Genomic DNA, 16175 nt, shown 5'->3' on the forward strand with positions numbered 1-16175 from the left:
CTTCACTGCCTCATCGGATCCTTGGAAAAGTGTGGGGGGGTTGGCTATAGTGGGCCTGGCAAATTGATGGCTTTGTAGCAGTTGCGGTAAATTTGTTGGCCCTTTGGGCCGTTTGCTGTTCGCTTCTTGTTTCCTTGAACTCTGACCAGCAAATTGTATTTATGCGTTAATTATTTCATTAACGCCCCATTGAGTAGCGCCTTCTTGGGCTTTCGCTTCGGCTTTGGATCAAGGGTGAGGGGTCAGCGCATTCCCTCTCCAATTATTCCAGCCTATTGCATTCAAGTGACTTTGATTCTCGGCCCCGGGGGCGTGGTCCCGCCCACCTCGTCTCTTTGCGTGATTCGGTGCAATCGCATGGAAACGGAATGTGCCGCCCATCGAAGGTCTCATTAGGCGACACAGATGGACAGGAAATCCCGCGGGGTCTGCCCAAATGTATTTTAATTAAATGCCTTCAATTGGGTGAGGGAATTGGACAGGGAGTGCCTTTTTAGGGGGATCCTTTGCTCAATAAATGAATTGAATTCCTTAGCAGGAATTTATTGAACGATAAACACACTTTAATATACTTTCTGATGGGTAAGAGTAGAATAATCCCACAAGCAAGAGGTATTTTAAAAAAGAAGTTACCTTTATACACTCCCATGTTAAAAGTGAGTTACATTAGGGTCACCTTAAGTGGGTTTAAAATTATTCATTTGAAAAAGGTTAGCTTAGGCAATAAAAGAGAATTTGAAATATTCATAATACCCATTTGGAATTTCACAGAGTTGGGTCACCAGTATACCAATCCCCAAAACACATTTAAATGTATTTATGCACCTCATTTATTATCTATTTGGTCACAGATTACATTCAACTCCTTAAAAATATTTATTGTCACAATATATGCCATTTAATTTGATATGATTTGAAAGGTAGGTAAGGAATGGAATCCCCCTCATAAATCCGTCACCATGCGTATGTTCATGTCCATGTCCTCAAAGTAATCCAAGTCCTCGTCGAAGGCACTGCACAAATGCTGATCCATGCCGGTGCAATTTTGGGACAATCTCCTCGGGTTTCTCAGGCCCTCGAAAGCCTTTTTGAAACTAACTACCTTCTCGTTATCTCGACTTGAGCTCTTGGTCAGAATTTTACACAGTTGTTTGAGATTGGCCACCACTATCACCAGAATTACTCCGATGAGCAGGTACATGACTATCAAAGCCGGATGCGGAATATTTGTGTTCATGTCCATCTGACCTGCGATGTCCTCATGGTAATCCTTTCTCGAACGCTCTGTTGTAGTGGTTTCTGAAGGTATCACATATATAATTATATGGTAATAACTTTATAGATAATAACTCTTATTCTTACCTGTAGTGTGCTGGCTACTAAATATTGAAGGTTGAGTCAACTTTTTGTTACTTGTGGCTATTGTTGAAGTTTCCGTTGAAGTTCCATTGGTGTTCAGAAACTTTTTAGTACTTATTTGAGTTCTTGGAAATGTTGTCAAATTCGTGTTCGTCCTTGGTGTTGTAAAACTTCTGGTTGCTTCTAAAGAAATGCTAAATACTTTTCCCGTCGTTGTATTTCTTGATCTTGGAGTAGTCTTTGTGTTCGCTGAGTTTAGCAAAACATTTGAACCTATGTCCAACTCCTTCACACACTTTTCGAAATAGTTGGGACAACAATTATTGTTCAGAATACAGGAGTCATCACAGCCGCAGCTCATGATAATACCCTCAGCGGAAAAAAGTGGGCTGACCGGACTAATGGATCCGCAGCGAAACGTACAGCTCATCATGTCGAAGACCAGTGGCTCCTCGCTGCTGGACATCGCCGATGATGCTGGTTCGGTGGTGGTGGTGGTGCTATACCCACCCACTCCACATTCGCTGCCCGTCATCAGTTTGACGTCATCGATGGCAATGTCCCCGAATTGTGACCTCGCATCCGTGGCTGTGAACACCACCTGGAAGTCCTCATGCATCTTGTCGATGGTGATTGTGTGCTCCAGCCAATGGGTTCCCTGCGAGCCAGTTATTTCAAATTTGCTGGAACTGGAGGAACATAAACTTTCAGTATATAAAAGCAGCTAAAATACCTTATGTTTGTAGTAGCTCCTTCGTATAAGATTTACTTAAGGAAACAAAAATGAGCTGTTCACATACTTGGACCTAAAGTTGTTCCACATGTCATCGATCTGCAGCGAGGCTGGCTTCACGGACACCACCAGCCTGTCCACTCCAGCTCCGAACATGAAGTAGTGAAACCGGAAGCAGCAGGCGGCATTTAAACAGAGGGATCTCGGATATACCGGCGATACGAAGTGGTAACTGCCATAAGCCTCGATCTGGGTCTCCATGCGCATATAGTGTCCACCTGAAGCGTTCCCAAAGGTGTGATCGTATCGTGGTCCTGTTCTGGGGTGGTGAAAGTCCGTCACCGCACTGATTCTCTTCCAGGGCAACCAGATGGTCTCCTCTGCAGACCAGCCGCACTGATCCTCGCTCTCAAAGTCGCAGGAGTGGTCCATCGTGTGGTTGCTCCTCCGGCAAGCTCCCAGCTGCGTGCTCCACTTTTCTCCATCGCAGAAGGCAGTGCGACTTCCGTATAGAACAAAACCATCTAAACACACGATTTCCGCCTTTACAGGATTATCTAAAACATATCCGTTTGTGGGATCCTCAGGCTTCTCGCATCCTTTTCCTTAAAATTAAAATGAATAATAAATATTACATGCATCTTTTGTTGGTAATTAGTATGATTTAATATAATTTTCTTGGAAATGTATAACTCAATTTGTTTTATATTCCTAGTTCTATTGCAAAGGGTGTACATTTTCGAAAACTGTCAACACTCACTGGCACAAAATGGTTTCTTCTCGCGAAGGCGACCATCCCGATCGCAGGTGTGTATTGAATTTCCCTGCAAAACAAATCCGCGATTGCATTGGAAAATCACTAAATTGTTCGATCGTGTAAAGAATCGTCCATTTTCCAAATCTAACGATCCTTCGCAGCTTCCATTTGCGGTATCCAAACTATAGACTAAAATCAATGTCAGAGCCAAGAAAAATTGCATAGCTCCAACTTTTTTTCCTGCAGTTCTGTATGTATATTAAGGAGATTCGAAAGGACAGTGACTGCTACCTGATGCTCAACTGATTTTAAAGTCGGGTTCGTCACCAGCTGATTTTTCGCAGTTGCAAAAAAATGATGTTACCGTTCATTAAATCGTAAACCAGCAACGTAAGGATGTTCCTTACCGTTGCTGGCAATCGATATATAGTGTGACCATATATACATTATTTTGAGCCTCAAAAATATTTTATTTATCATAAAAGAAACGGATTTTCAAAAACATAGTTGGTAGTAACATTTATTTATTTTCCTTCTCTTTGAAATAAATTTTCTTCTTTACATATTACACATAGCATTGTTTTAGATTCGATTTTATTCGATATGTACATAGCCTTAGATCAAAAGTAAATCCACGTATGGCTTTAATTTACTGCAATCCACTTCTCCAAAAAATGAAAACGCACAATTTCTGTCATTAGGAACTATAAGGGTGCTCGGTAGTGGGTGGGGATGGAGGTTCTCCTCCAAGGAGCACGTAAGAATAAGCCAAACATCAGGTGTAAGTAAATGAAAGACCGAGTAAGAATGCGAGAAAAGCGAAACGCCAACATGAGCAGCTCATAAAAACCCAAGAAGGCGAAATGTGTCTCCTCATGGAGGAGATGGCGACGTGGATGGGTGGCTGGGTGCTTGGATGGCTGGGAGGTTCTGTTGTCCGGGTTGACTTACCGGAATGAAGCCGCCTGCATGCCGTGGCATGCCCGGCCTGCATTTAGCTAATCCACAAGTTTAGCACAACAAAGGCAAAAGCCATGGAAGGCACAACTCAAGGTCCTTGCGATGACGACGATGACTACGAGTGGAAATGGCCGAGGACGATGGTGAGGATGTGGACGAGGGACTGGTACTGGGACTGGCGTAAGTGGATGCGGGACGACGACTACTTGACAGTCTTGGCTCGGCTTTGTTTTTGGTGGAACGAAGGCGCCACCCATTTTGCCGCCCACCAAAACGCTGGCTGCATCTTAAATTGTGTTTCTTGAATTTTAGTATTTCTATTTCTTGCCGAGGGAGCGACGTCTGGGAGCTGAGGATTTGAGAATTTCCGAATTTTTAGCTCTGACCTGCTCGCATATGTAAATTGATGGCTTTGTTTGTCTTTCGGGCTCAGCTTGAAATTCGTAAATCCGTTGAAAATCCTTTTTAACTTTTAATGATGGGGCCGCTGTGGCAGAAAGTGGGCCAATGTTTTCCCATGGGATTTGCGTAAAGTATCTGCTAAAAGCTTTCCCCATTCCCTTTGCCAGTCCACGTTATTTGGCCAAAAAGGCAGCTCTAAACCGCATCGACGTAGACACCCCTTCCCCCTACCAACATCCGCTTTCGCCCAGGAGTCAACATCAATTTCGTTTTCATCAATTTCGGTCGGAGGTCGGAAAATGGTGGAAATGGCCGTCTTCCAAAGCTGTCTATTCCAACAAGACCGAAAACAAGTCGAAAAGCAACAGAAAGATGCTTTGAGAGCGAGGGAAAAAGTTGGGGAAACTTGGGAATGTTCAACTTAGTTTTCATTAATTTGTTGTTCTAGTTGGACCACTTATAAAAAGTTGGCTTAATCTTTTGGCTCTCGGGTGACTGCAAATTTAACCCAGTAGTTGAGATACAGCATTTCAGATCGGCATTTCACCAATTGAAATCCGCTCGAAAATAAAACCATTTAGGTTGATCTGATTTCCGGAAATTGTTTGCTTTACTCATTATCCAGCTGTGTCAATTAAATGGCTTAGTTAAGCATTTCTTTAAGCAATTTCCTTTTTATTAAATGCATTCAATATTTCCCACTGAAGATCAATTTGTTTTATTGTTTATTTATATTGTACAACCCATTAATTTGTGCTGCGGTAATTAAAAGGATTCTAAAGGCAAGCCCATCAAATCAAATGAAAGCAGCTGAAATTTATTGATTGAATTCGCATAACACATTTTGGCACTCAGGGAGCATACATTTTTAATTGGCCCCGTTGCTGAGGCGCCAGTTAGAAATGCGAATCCCTAATTTGCTTTGGATTCGGATTTGGCTCTACGCCCAAGACAAATGCTCGCAATTATCCGAGCATAAAGTAGGTGCGTGTGCCTTCTGCGCACCCACACCACCGCACTCCGGTTTCCGGCGAAACAAGGACACTCTCACACACACACACACACACCTACCAAATCTGAAGCACGTGCGCAAATTATCTTCAAGGCGAGAGAGCCTGAATAAAATAACAGCTGCAAACAGACGCATAAACAAATGAAACGATGATGGCACACAACCCCATCCCAGGACTCGGCCTAAACTCATTAATTATCTAGGAAGGAAGGAGCACGGAGGGGATGCAGGTTGCAGGACATGCTGCCGTGACCGGCCATGAATACGCCATTGTGTTTGTAATCAACTTGGCCGCCGAGCAACAAATATGCTTAATGCGCTCTTCGATTGTTCGTCCTTAATGATGGGTCGACTTGGCTCAAATAGTGGCCATCAATAGTTCAGTTCAGCTTGTGAATTTATGTATTTTGGGAACTGTTTTCGCATACATGACCCACAATGTTCTTTCACTGCTAAGTGGTCTAATTTGGCTATATCATCTATAAAGTGGCTTAGATATGAAAAGAAATGTATACTTCTGACATAAAGAACGCCATTAATAGCTCCTTACGTTTTAGCCTTAATGGAGAGTATATGGAGTTCACAGTTCACATTCTCTTTCACCCAAGGAACCTAGTATGTGTACGTATTTCAAATGTCTGCCTTTAAAATTGCTTATGCCTGTCGTTATTGTGGCAATATCGTCAGCTACAAGTCAGCCAAAGTGAATGAGACGCCATACGACTTGCTCCTGAGCAGGACCTTCAACCTAATCAAAGAGGACAGGATCAGGGAGACGAATGGGGAGCGGTTCCAGAACCTGCACTGCTCCAAATGCCGCATGGAACTGGGTCTGCTGTGCTTGCAGAGCGAGAGGAATGTCCAACTGAAGGGACTTTCGCTGTTGGAGAAGGTTCATCTGGTGGTGTACGACTCGTACGAGGTGCCATTCGAGATGGCCTCACTTCGTGACTGATGAAGCGTGTGGAAATAAAGTTTGAGGGAAACAATTAACAATTTAAGGGACACACGGTTGCCATGTCTGCACTTGACGCGTTCGTCCTTTGATGGGCATACATATGTACATACATATTTGTGTAATATATACTTGAGCTTGTCACTTGGAAATGTTTTGGCAAGCGTGAAAATGATTTGCTCGACTTGCGACTGCCGGAGCATTAATCAAAATCAATCCAAGGAATCGTGCCAGACGAGGAGGACATGAGGCAGCCTTCACGGTTTCAAACAAAAGTCTGTGCCAGGCACGCTGGAAAAAAATCCAAAATAATTTGCACTCAACGCTGTGACAGTTGGAAGGGCACATCCTTTCCCTTTCGCCGGAAATTAGGGCGCTCCTCTCAGCTGTCTTCTAGGCATCCACACACACACACTTCTGAGTGGCTCAATGGCAAAAGGCAAAGGCATTTTAATGATTTTAATTAACTGCATGTTTGCCTGTAATTACAACGGCAACAATGCAATTACGGCGCATGTACAGCACTGGGTGGCCATAAACAACAAGGCTCCGGGTCAGAGGGCAAGGCCAGTTGGCCGCCTGTCTTTTGTCATCACCCCAACCCGCCTTTCCTCTAGGAGAGTCCCCCTTCAAAGCAACTCCTCCTGCGCCTCTTGCTCCTCCTGCACCTCCTGCTCCTCCTGCTCCTTCCTGGTGACACACCTCGGTTGACAGAATAATTACATGCAGAGCCACCAGGCCCCTAGTTCATTTGCTTTTAGTGCCCCAGCTGGAAGCTATTCCTGGAGAGCGTCGGCAGAGCAGTGCATCATACCGAGAGGGACATGGGTGGCGTACCAGAGGGGTTCCTTGCCAGAAATACTGGGAAAGTTACCACATCTATTAGCTGGCTAAAATCTAAGAGGTTTTAGGCAGGCAGGTGCCTATGAGTAGGCCAAGCTTATAGCTCAGCACCAATTATTTCATAAAGTAAGCTTGCCAGCCATTTAGATTCTCTGAATTTCAATAAACAAACTTTTAAAAGGAAAATGTCTAAGAATATAAAAACAGTGCTTCTAGTATTATAACTTAAATCCTTAAAAACGTTCACCATTCAATTTCAAATTCAGCCAGTCATAAATCAGTTGTCAGTAGTTTATTAAATAAATAGGAGACGACCCGCAACCCCATTGGGCAACGTCCTTGGCCTTGGCGCTTATTACTAATACGACATGTGGCCCGACGCAAGGTACAAGTGTAATTATAGCCGGCAAATGTCCTGTCGCTGTCCCTGAGTGTCACGGATGCCAGGCGAATACTTGTTGCTTTCTGTGGGCGCTGGGCGTTTGGTGGGCGGAAGAGCGAAAAGTGGGCGGGGCCGGGTCTATTGTGTGCTCAGTGACCGTAAATATCAAGTAATTTTCTGCAATTTTTCTACGCTGCCAATTGATTTATGGCTTGCTGCCGCCATGGCCTCCCATTGCCATTCCGCCCTTCCTGACGCCCACTTTGCTTTGTTTGCGAAACAAAAGGCCAGCCAAGTGAGCGTTGTCCTTCCACAATAACAACGAAAGCATCAGCAGAACAAGGAGCCGGGGCAGCAGAGGACTTGTATGCATTTTGAGCCTGTGGCTGGCTGTCAACTGGTCGACAATCGCAATTCGTTTGGGGAGCAACTTGCTCAACAATTAAAACAGTATTTATATTTAAAGTTTTTACTGAAAACTATTTAATAAGCAACTACTGTCAATTTGTTTGTGCATTTTACGACTTTATACTTGGTTTTAATACCAATTTTTCCACTGTGTATTTGAAAATGTGGCGCCAGTTGCCGCTGCCAGAAAAAGCATTTGGGTTTGTCAAACCAGACCGCCTGTACAACCGCCCCCTTCCCCTCCCCCACTGCACTCCAGAACGTCTCGGCATGGGGCGTGGTCATTTGTGACGTTTAACAAGAAAATTCGTTTAGTGAATTTCATTTACATTTTTGTGTCAAACAGCAAAAAAAAAAAAAGCAAGGAGGCCAAAATGGAGCGGAATAAAAGTAAGCGATACAGAAGCGAAATAATTTGCCTGCGTAAGCGGCATTTTTTATGCACTGCCCTGGTGCTCGATAAGCTTTGGGGCTCCCTCATAAAAGTTGTCCGGCTTAATAGGGCGTTGCGTTACTCATACGCCACGTGGTGCACAGCAAGGATTCGGTAATGTGAGCCCAACGCGGAGCCAGTGCGCGTAAACTATTTATGCATGTACATACTCAGTTTCAACACGATTTCCATACTCCCTGAATGTACCGCTAAACCTTCCACATGCAAATGGAGTAATTTGATTTTTCCCGGGCCTTGGCTGCAGGAATTAACTACGTTCCCAATGGGTTACCAACTGCAGGACAAGTTATGGCAATCAATCGATACATTCATAGGCAAAGTGGCTCGAATAGAGGAAGGTGGAATCTGGCAACAGGGGAACTAGGTCTATTTTTAATTGAAACAATTTTTAATAGATTTATTGACAGATCTGCATAAGTCGGTTTCATTTTAGCCTGCTGCAAAACAAGCTGTCTTTAAAATTATCTTTATCTTTAGTAAGGCACATAAGTGATGGCAGCTCATCTATCCAAACCTCATCTATTCTTAAAGTCCAATTAATGCTATAGCTACTGTGTGTGCAGCCTTGCAAATAAGCTGGGAACTCTGGTTGCTTGGCAACCCTGTGCAGCTCGCATCGGCTTTTGGCCTTAGTTTCCCCTTTGGCAGGGCGTCATGTAACATGTTTATGGCCAACTAGCCAACTGCAGCCATATTTTCATCTCATTTCAGCCATGTTGGTTGGCTGGCAATTCCGAACCGTTGCACCGACCGCAGGGAAAAGTGGTTGTGGAATCCCAGGGAGGGTAGGGTTGCAGGGCAGGGAGCTATTCGCGATTCCGCCGCAGGATAACGCGTTATGTTGACCTTTCGCCGGGCAAACCATCTAGGCTCACCAGTCACGAAGGACATTAAAATGCAAGCAGTGCCATGGATGAAAAAAGAGATGGTGCATTCACTTTATGTGCAGATTTTTCCTTTGCCTTCTGGGTTTTATTTATGAGCCCCAAGGGCGGGAAAACATACATGTGCAGCTCCACCTCGGAGATTTACGACTGGAGTCTTATTAAGCATAAATTAGGAACTGTCTCCTTCTGGCTGGCTTTCGTTTATTTATTTTTTTTTTTTTGGGTGCAATTTCCTTTTTGGGGAAGAACGAAATCGAGTTAAGACACTTTGAAGTCAATCAGCTTAATCGCATTTAAGGCAAACAAACGTAAGCACATCAGCCAAAATCTTGATGAAAATATTCTCTGCCATAAGCTTAATTGAAATACCTTAATTTTGGGCTTACTTTCAGCCGATCAATATAAATGGTCCCAAATGAGCAGAGTTTTCACGCTTCAATACGAACATTTCCCCCGTATTGTGAACCAATAATAAATGCAAATTAAATTTAGCGCTACGTAAGCTCACTTTATTAGATAACAAAAGCTGACACGTGCCCATGAAATATACATGATTGACAAACTCTGTGAATAACTGGGGCGAGTTATAACCACTGTAATTTAATTTAGTGGGCCAGTTCCGAAAGTCACACATTTGTGTCCAGGTGACCACAGAAGTCAATCGATTGGCGGTATTGGACTTACCACCTTTTGGGTATCCCTTTATTCACAAATTTGTTGACCGCAACAAGTCCGTGTGGCAAAGAAAATGGAAAATGAAATGAATTCGAAACAAGAAATTTGCTTTCATTTATATGTACTAATGCAATAATATTTTCAATCACCTACATATCCCTTAAAATTCTTTGGAAAATGCAGCCAATCAATTTAACTTTTGATAACAGAGCATTTCAATTTGAAACCCTTATAAAGAATCCAATTAATTTGGCTGGATCATTTTTGGGCCTGAAGGCAAATTTTATTGGGCATCAGTCAATCAGCTTGATCCCCCTTAAAAATCTGCTTATTATTAAACCGCCATCCATCATATGGCATATAGTTATATATAGCGAAGATATGGGATATATAACCTGTGTGGTATGATATGATGATACATGTGTGCCTTTGTATTTGCCGGGCACCAAGGGGAAACCAATTTCAGTGTTTACTTATGCACATGCCACACCAGGCGGAGTGGGTGTGTAAAATGAGGCTGTCCCATCAAATGTTCTACGTGTCCTGCAGGTGAAGAGGCAGAAATAACAAAGGGGAGTCGAATCAACTTTACCCTGATGCCTCCTGATGATGATGTACGACTGAAAAGAGGGTGGTGGGGGGTGCGGCCAGAGTTCAGGAAGAATGGGTAAAAGGACCTTGGGCCGGCATTATCATTCAACCCATATCCACGAACACATAGGGCACGTGACGGGTGCCGATGTGCGTGTGCGCATGCACTGGAAAAAATCATACTAAATTATTTAATATAATAAATAAAATTTTGTTATATGACAGTCAGATATGGAAAAGTCAACCATGCAAGCAAATATTCTTTAATATATTTTTTAAACAATTTATATCATGTTGTTTATAATTTGCACACATTTTCTCTCAGTGTTTTTCCAACTGCTCCTGTCTTTTGTTCCATTCCCCAATCCCCCCTATGCTGCTGTTGCGCAAAATCCAAACTAATAATGACATTTTGCGAATTATTTCACATCGCAGCCTGCTTGACACACTGACACTGAACCGGCGAGCAATAAAAGCGGCATCAGGAGGCTGAGAACGGCGGGTGCGGATTCGGGCCAAAGGAGCCCATGGAGCCCATGGTGCCCGTCGAGCCCAAGGAGCGCAGACAGCAGCAGGCTGCAACAGGAGACGTGATGGTGGTGGAAATTTATTTGCTGCCAGGACCCGTCACGTTTTGGAGCGTATATGTGTGCGGGGGCCATAAAGTTTTCCATTCGAAAGGAGTTCGCACCCCGCCGAAAAAAATGGGGAATCACCAAGTAATCACGACTGTGAGGTGATATAAACAGCTGACTAGATCTTGGTAAGAATACCAGGAGGGGTATAGCCGGTGCGAGGAACTTTTTCCAGTAGATGCTATCTCGTCGCATACAAAGTCGTCGCTGGCAAATGAAAATGTTGCCCCGCTTTTCCATTGAATTTATTATCCTGCTGATTGCGTAACATTTATTCATGTCAATTAGCCTTGGCAGCAAATGCAAAAATGCTGTTGATGCATCTGCATCACCAACCTCCCACCCCCCGTTCAGCACTTCCCCTGTGGGTTTCTTGGACAACATGTCGTATGATGGCCTCTGTTAAACTTTTTGATTGCTCCAAATTTGTCACATTTTTCACAAGGCTAAAATGGACATTTGCAAATCAATTATTAAACTATGATTTTGCTTTTGCAATACATATGTTACAACATTTCAGGAATTCAATAAAAGCTCAAGGATGAATACTCTTTACATATTTATATAAACCAAATGTCTGTTTCCACATGGCCCAAATAAACAACTAAACTTGCAACAAATTTAATTGTAACTGTGCTTAAATTGAAGATATAACCACAGTATTGATTCGTTAAAGCAGCCTTTGAGGAAATGCGGTTGACGATAAATTGAATTTACCTAGAAATGCAGATTAATGGCGCACTTGTTGACAGCCAACCCGACTCCGCCCGCTGATTTCGTAATTCCCCTGAGCTCGGAGCAAGTGAGTCCTTTATTTTAATTTAGCTGCTCCAACTAATGGATTCGGGCTTACGTAACTCCAACACTTTGGCCGTAATGCGGCACTGGGCCAACCTACACTAGCCAGCCCAATGTTCCGCACCCTGGCTGTTTGCCGCTACTCCATGGTATATTGTGCTGCAAAAGACTTAATTTGCATTTACAGCAACACTGTGCACGTACGCAACTAAATATAGTTGAGGGGAGAGGGGAACTCTAACACAACTTATATAAGTATGTATATTTACTATACACCCCGCACCCTCACACTTTTAGTGGCCACTTTTGTTGTACGTGGAACGTGGAACGTGCAACGGGGCGGATGGAGGCGTTGCCTATATATAAATTAAGTATACGCAGTGCAGCCCCTCTGTTATGTCTCATTTCGCTCGCCTCGTGTTTTGCCGGCAGTGGCAGTGGAACAAGAACTGAAACTGAAACTGAAACTGCCAACTGAGCCAAAGTCTCTAATGACCACTTTGAGGGTTTTAAAATGGGCGACAGTCAGGCAGCGGCCACATAAATAACACGACGAGCGTCCTGGTTCCGCATTTCCCTGCTGGGGCCAAAATGAAATTAACTTATTCATTAGCAAATGGCAGCCCGGGGTCCCGTCTTAAGCACAACATATACAGATATGTATGTATATGGTATATTCCGGCACATAGTAACACAGATAAATGCAAATTTTTGTGTGCTTATGTCTATAAACTGTTTGCAGTCCTTTGAAAAGGCGCTAAATGTCAGACACTTTCTACACCTTAGTGCGACTTAAGCTGTCTTTTATGCTGGCAATACCCTGCGTATGCGTTATATCGTCCATATCCGTTTCTTTGATAACTAGTGTTGGGTTATTATAAAAGATGGAATGTATATATTTTCAAGAAGTTCTTTTTGTACTTAATACCTTTATACCTATTTAAATATTTGTTGATGTAAATCCATCCAGAACAGCACTAAGTTTATAAAAACCTGGTTCTCACCATAGAACAGGGTACTCCCCTAATTGACCACGACTGCACTGAGTATACCTTTGGTCTTAAGTGCCAACTATTCTCAACAGCCTTCGCAAAGTTTTCTTTCTTGTTTTTAATTAAAAAACATTTTCATTGCAAGGTGCAAAATGGCTGGCAAATTGCATAGGGAAGGAACACAAGGCAGCAGGACTTCGGGCGCCATTTTGAGTTGCTGGCTTAACGAGACACCAGTACGCCCACACACACACACACAGAGAGGCAAACACACACACACACACAGGAGTGAGTAAGTGACTGCGTTTTGTTGTTTGTTTGGTGTGTCCTTTTCCTCCTGCAACCCTGCGTTTCGTTTTCTTACTTGTCGTTTCCGCCCAAACAGCACCTGAAACAAAGAAGGAAAAAAACTTTAATTAAGTTTTCAGGTTGCTGGTTTATTTTTAACTCGAGTATTTTGCATACTACAAAACAACAGAAAACATCACAACACAAAACAAAACAGCAACCGTGAGTTCTGACAGCTGCCTGTAATTTATAAGGGCATTTAGCTGCAGATTTTGTCCCTCATGATGGAAGCTTAGTTCGAAAGTTGGCCAACACACACATATGTGTGTGTGTGTATGATGTGGGCCACAAATAATGGGTGCTTGGAGTTCGTAACATTTCACCTCGCATTTGATAAGCTTAAATATAGTTTTAATTAAACTTTGTCCTGCTGAGTTTTTGACAATCATATTTTCATGTTTAACTGCAACTGAAACAACTTTAAATTGGAGTTCCTATCAATCCGGCACGATCTCATCCTTAATCTCTAGCCAAATCCTCTTTTCTCGCACCTGACTGCTTAACAGGAATTGTGTTGCCAGCAGCTTGCTGGCTATTCTGAAAAGGATAATACTCCTCACTGATTGTCAGCTGCCCGATCCGCTCAGCTCATTTGCATTTGTCAGTCGCATTATAGGCGACCATCTTGTCGTCCTGCCATCCTTGCTTGCACCATTTCAAATGGAGCGGCAGACCCGCCGGCAAGGATCCATTTAACTTGCAATTTGTGCAAACGACTTACAATTGTCGTCGCCGACAATTTGGCCCTTTTTTTCAACTCAACCCGACGAGAATAGAACGTAAAATCGCAAATTTTCTACATTTCATCTCTATTCCGCTGTTTTCAGCGAACAAAGAAAAACTGGTGCAAAAAGAGCGAAAAAATGGCGGTGAAAAAAGGTGCGAAAATTCAATATGGTTCGTTTTCGAACACTGAATTTATAAAGGAGGGTTAAATATTACAAATGTTTCAAAAATGGTTAAAACAAAAAGAATAGGTAAAGTTATAAAGTTAAAGCAATGCTAAGCAAAAGAAACTTGGCTTTCATTGCATTTAAATGCACTGAAAAAGATTAAAACACGTAAACAGTTAACAATTATCTGATTTATTTAAATTTTTTAAATTTTAAAATGCAAATAAGGAGTGCTCTTATCTAAAATATGCCTTTCTGTATGGTTTTACCTCTTGTATATTTATGGAAAATTGGGCATTTCTTCACAGATCGCTGCCAAATTGCCTGACAAAACGCCTAACGGAAAAGGGCTTTCCATCTTCTTTGGCTGCAAATTGGGAGCACTTTTCCGGGCAAAATTCGAGCACTCGTTCGCAGAGAGAGATAGGAATCGCAGGTGGGGCTTTGGGTTTGGCAGGTGGGTGGGTTGGGTGGCCAGGTAGGTATTCAACTCAGTTTCGTGAAAGTGCGAAATATTTTCGCTGCGATTTGCATTTGTTTGGCGGGGCAGGCACGGGTAGGCAGGGGCAGGCCGGAGGCGTGGCAGCTCGAATTGGCGCCGCACATAAATGCAAATGCAAAAAGTGGCAAAAAGTGGCCGTAGGGGGCAGGAGGAACAGGGGCGGGCTTCGATGGGGGTGTGGCAGCTGGTGAACAAAGTGTGGCATACATTTAGGCGTCGCCGCATGCAAATGTTTGACGTTATACAATAATAAAGGCAAATCCCCGGCAAAAAAGAGGGACCCACACTAATATACACATCATATACACATATATATATACATATATTTTTTTATATTCTTGGGCTTATTCCTGCGACGTTTTTATTTCCCCGCCGGCTTGTTCAGCTTTTTGCATATTTTTCTTGTTCGATTTTTATCGCCGACGACGACGACGAAAATGTTGCGCAAATATTTGCGCTTTTATATGCATAGCAAAAACCTTAGCTCCTCATTTTTTATGTCTCTTTTCTCCCCTCCGACTTGGAACATTTCCCCTCCCATTTCTTTTTGTGCATTCAGATTTTCGCTTTGCAGATGCTTGTTGTTGCTGCTTTTTATGATTTACTTGTGCTTTGTGTTTGTACTTTGGTTCGTATTTGTGTTTGTGTTGGTATTGGAATTGCTACACAGAAAACAAATAGTCAGCTTTTCAATTTGCTTAAGTTTTAAATTAAAAGGTAGGAGAGCAGTTTGTACTGATTTGCATGTGCAACATTTTTTTTAATAATTTATATTTTTATATATTAATTTTAGTTATGAATAAAAAATATGACAGTGTTGTGAACTATTAGCATCATTTTTATTTCGTTTTAAATCTCAAGCACACACACATTTTTTGTCTGTGTACTGATGTGTATACAGTGTTGCAAAGGTAAATTGGATTGAGAAATTGAAATCGCATTCAGCGGCAAAGGGGGCCGGGGGGCTGGCGAGAAATAGGGGGCAAGAGCAAAGGAGATAGAGGAAAATCTTTTCCGTTTTATTTACCTTATTGATTTTCCCTTTTTGAACAGGTCGCTCCGTGTATTTGTGCACCTCCGGCCGAGATAATCGAGCTGAAGTTGCATTTCCCACTTTGCTGGCGAAAAGTTTAATGGATTTTTCCACCATTCAACACCGAAAGGTGTGCTTTAAAAACTTTCCTGCTGTCACTTAATTCCCGTTCCGTTCGTACACCTGCACATTTGGCATTTGTTCGACTAAGTTAGGCTTGACAATCCCCAAAACATTCATCAAAGTCCGGCGCTAAAACCATTTCCGTGTTCTCATTTCCCCCCAAACATTTTGTCAAACATGAAACATTCGCCTAGTGACGTCACAACTAATTAGAGTGGAAAAAGAGGAACTTTTCTTTGTCACCAAGTTATTTGGTTCTGAATGCTTTGCCTAATTAGTGCCATCAACTTAGCTAACTCTTATGAACTCTATACTTATAAGTGATAGGAAAATACTATCTAAAGTTCAGTGTTACCTAACTTTTAAATTTATAGGAACTATTAGTTCTTCTCTACACCCATACCTTGAAATTTTTAATGAGAACTACAAATCC

At 42.6% G+C, this 16175-nt stretch overlaps 2 protein-coding genes across 2 annotated transcripts; one reads left to right on the forward strand and one right to left on the reverse strand.

The window, feature by feature from the left end:
* Window positions 1–812: 812 nt before the first annotated feature.
* Window positions 813–3142, reverse strand: LOC117137977. The gene is made up of 4 exons (XM_033299750.1): window positions 2853–3142; window positions 2160–2697; window positions 1363–2048; window positions 813–1299 (listed from the first exon to the last, which is right to left on the reverse strand). Exons 1-4 carry the CDS (start codon window positions 3070–3072, stop codon window positions 944–946), a joined length of 1800 nt encoding a protein of 599 aa, XP_033155641.1. The 5' UTR covers window positions 3073–3142; the 3' UTR covers window positions 813–943.
* A 2712-nt stretch (window positions 3143–5854) lies between these two features.
* LOC117137554 lies at window positions 5855–6216 on the forward strand. Its single transcript, XM_033299054.1, has one exon. It carries the CDS (start codon window positions 5858–5860, stop codon window positions 6176–6178), a length of 321 nt encoding a protein of 106 aa, XP_033154945.1. The 5' UTR covers window positions 5855–5857; the 3' UTR covers window positions 6179–6216.
* Window positions 6217–16175: the final 9959 nt, after the last annotated feature.

The sequence above is a fragment of the Drosophila mauritiana genome, chromosome 2R (genome assembly GCF_004382145.1).
Source record: "Drosophila mauritiana strain mau12 chromosome 2R, ASM438214v1, whole genome shotgun sequence".
In the NCBI taxonomy this organism is placed as follows: Eukaryota; Metazoa; Arthropoda; class Insecta; order Diptera; family Drosophilidae; genus Drosophila; species Drosophila mauritiana.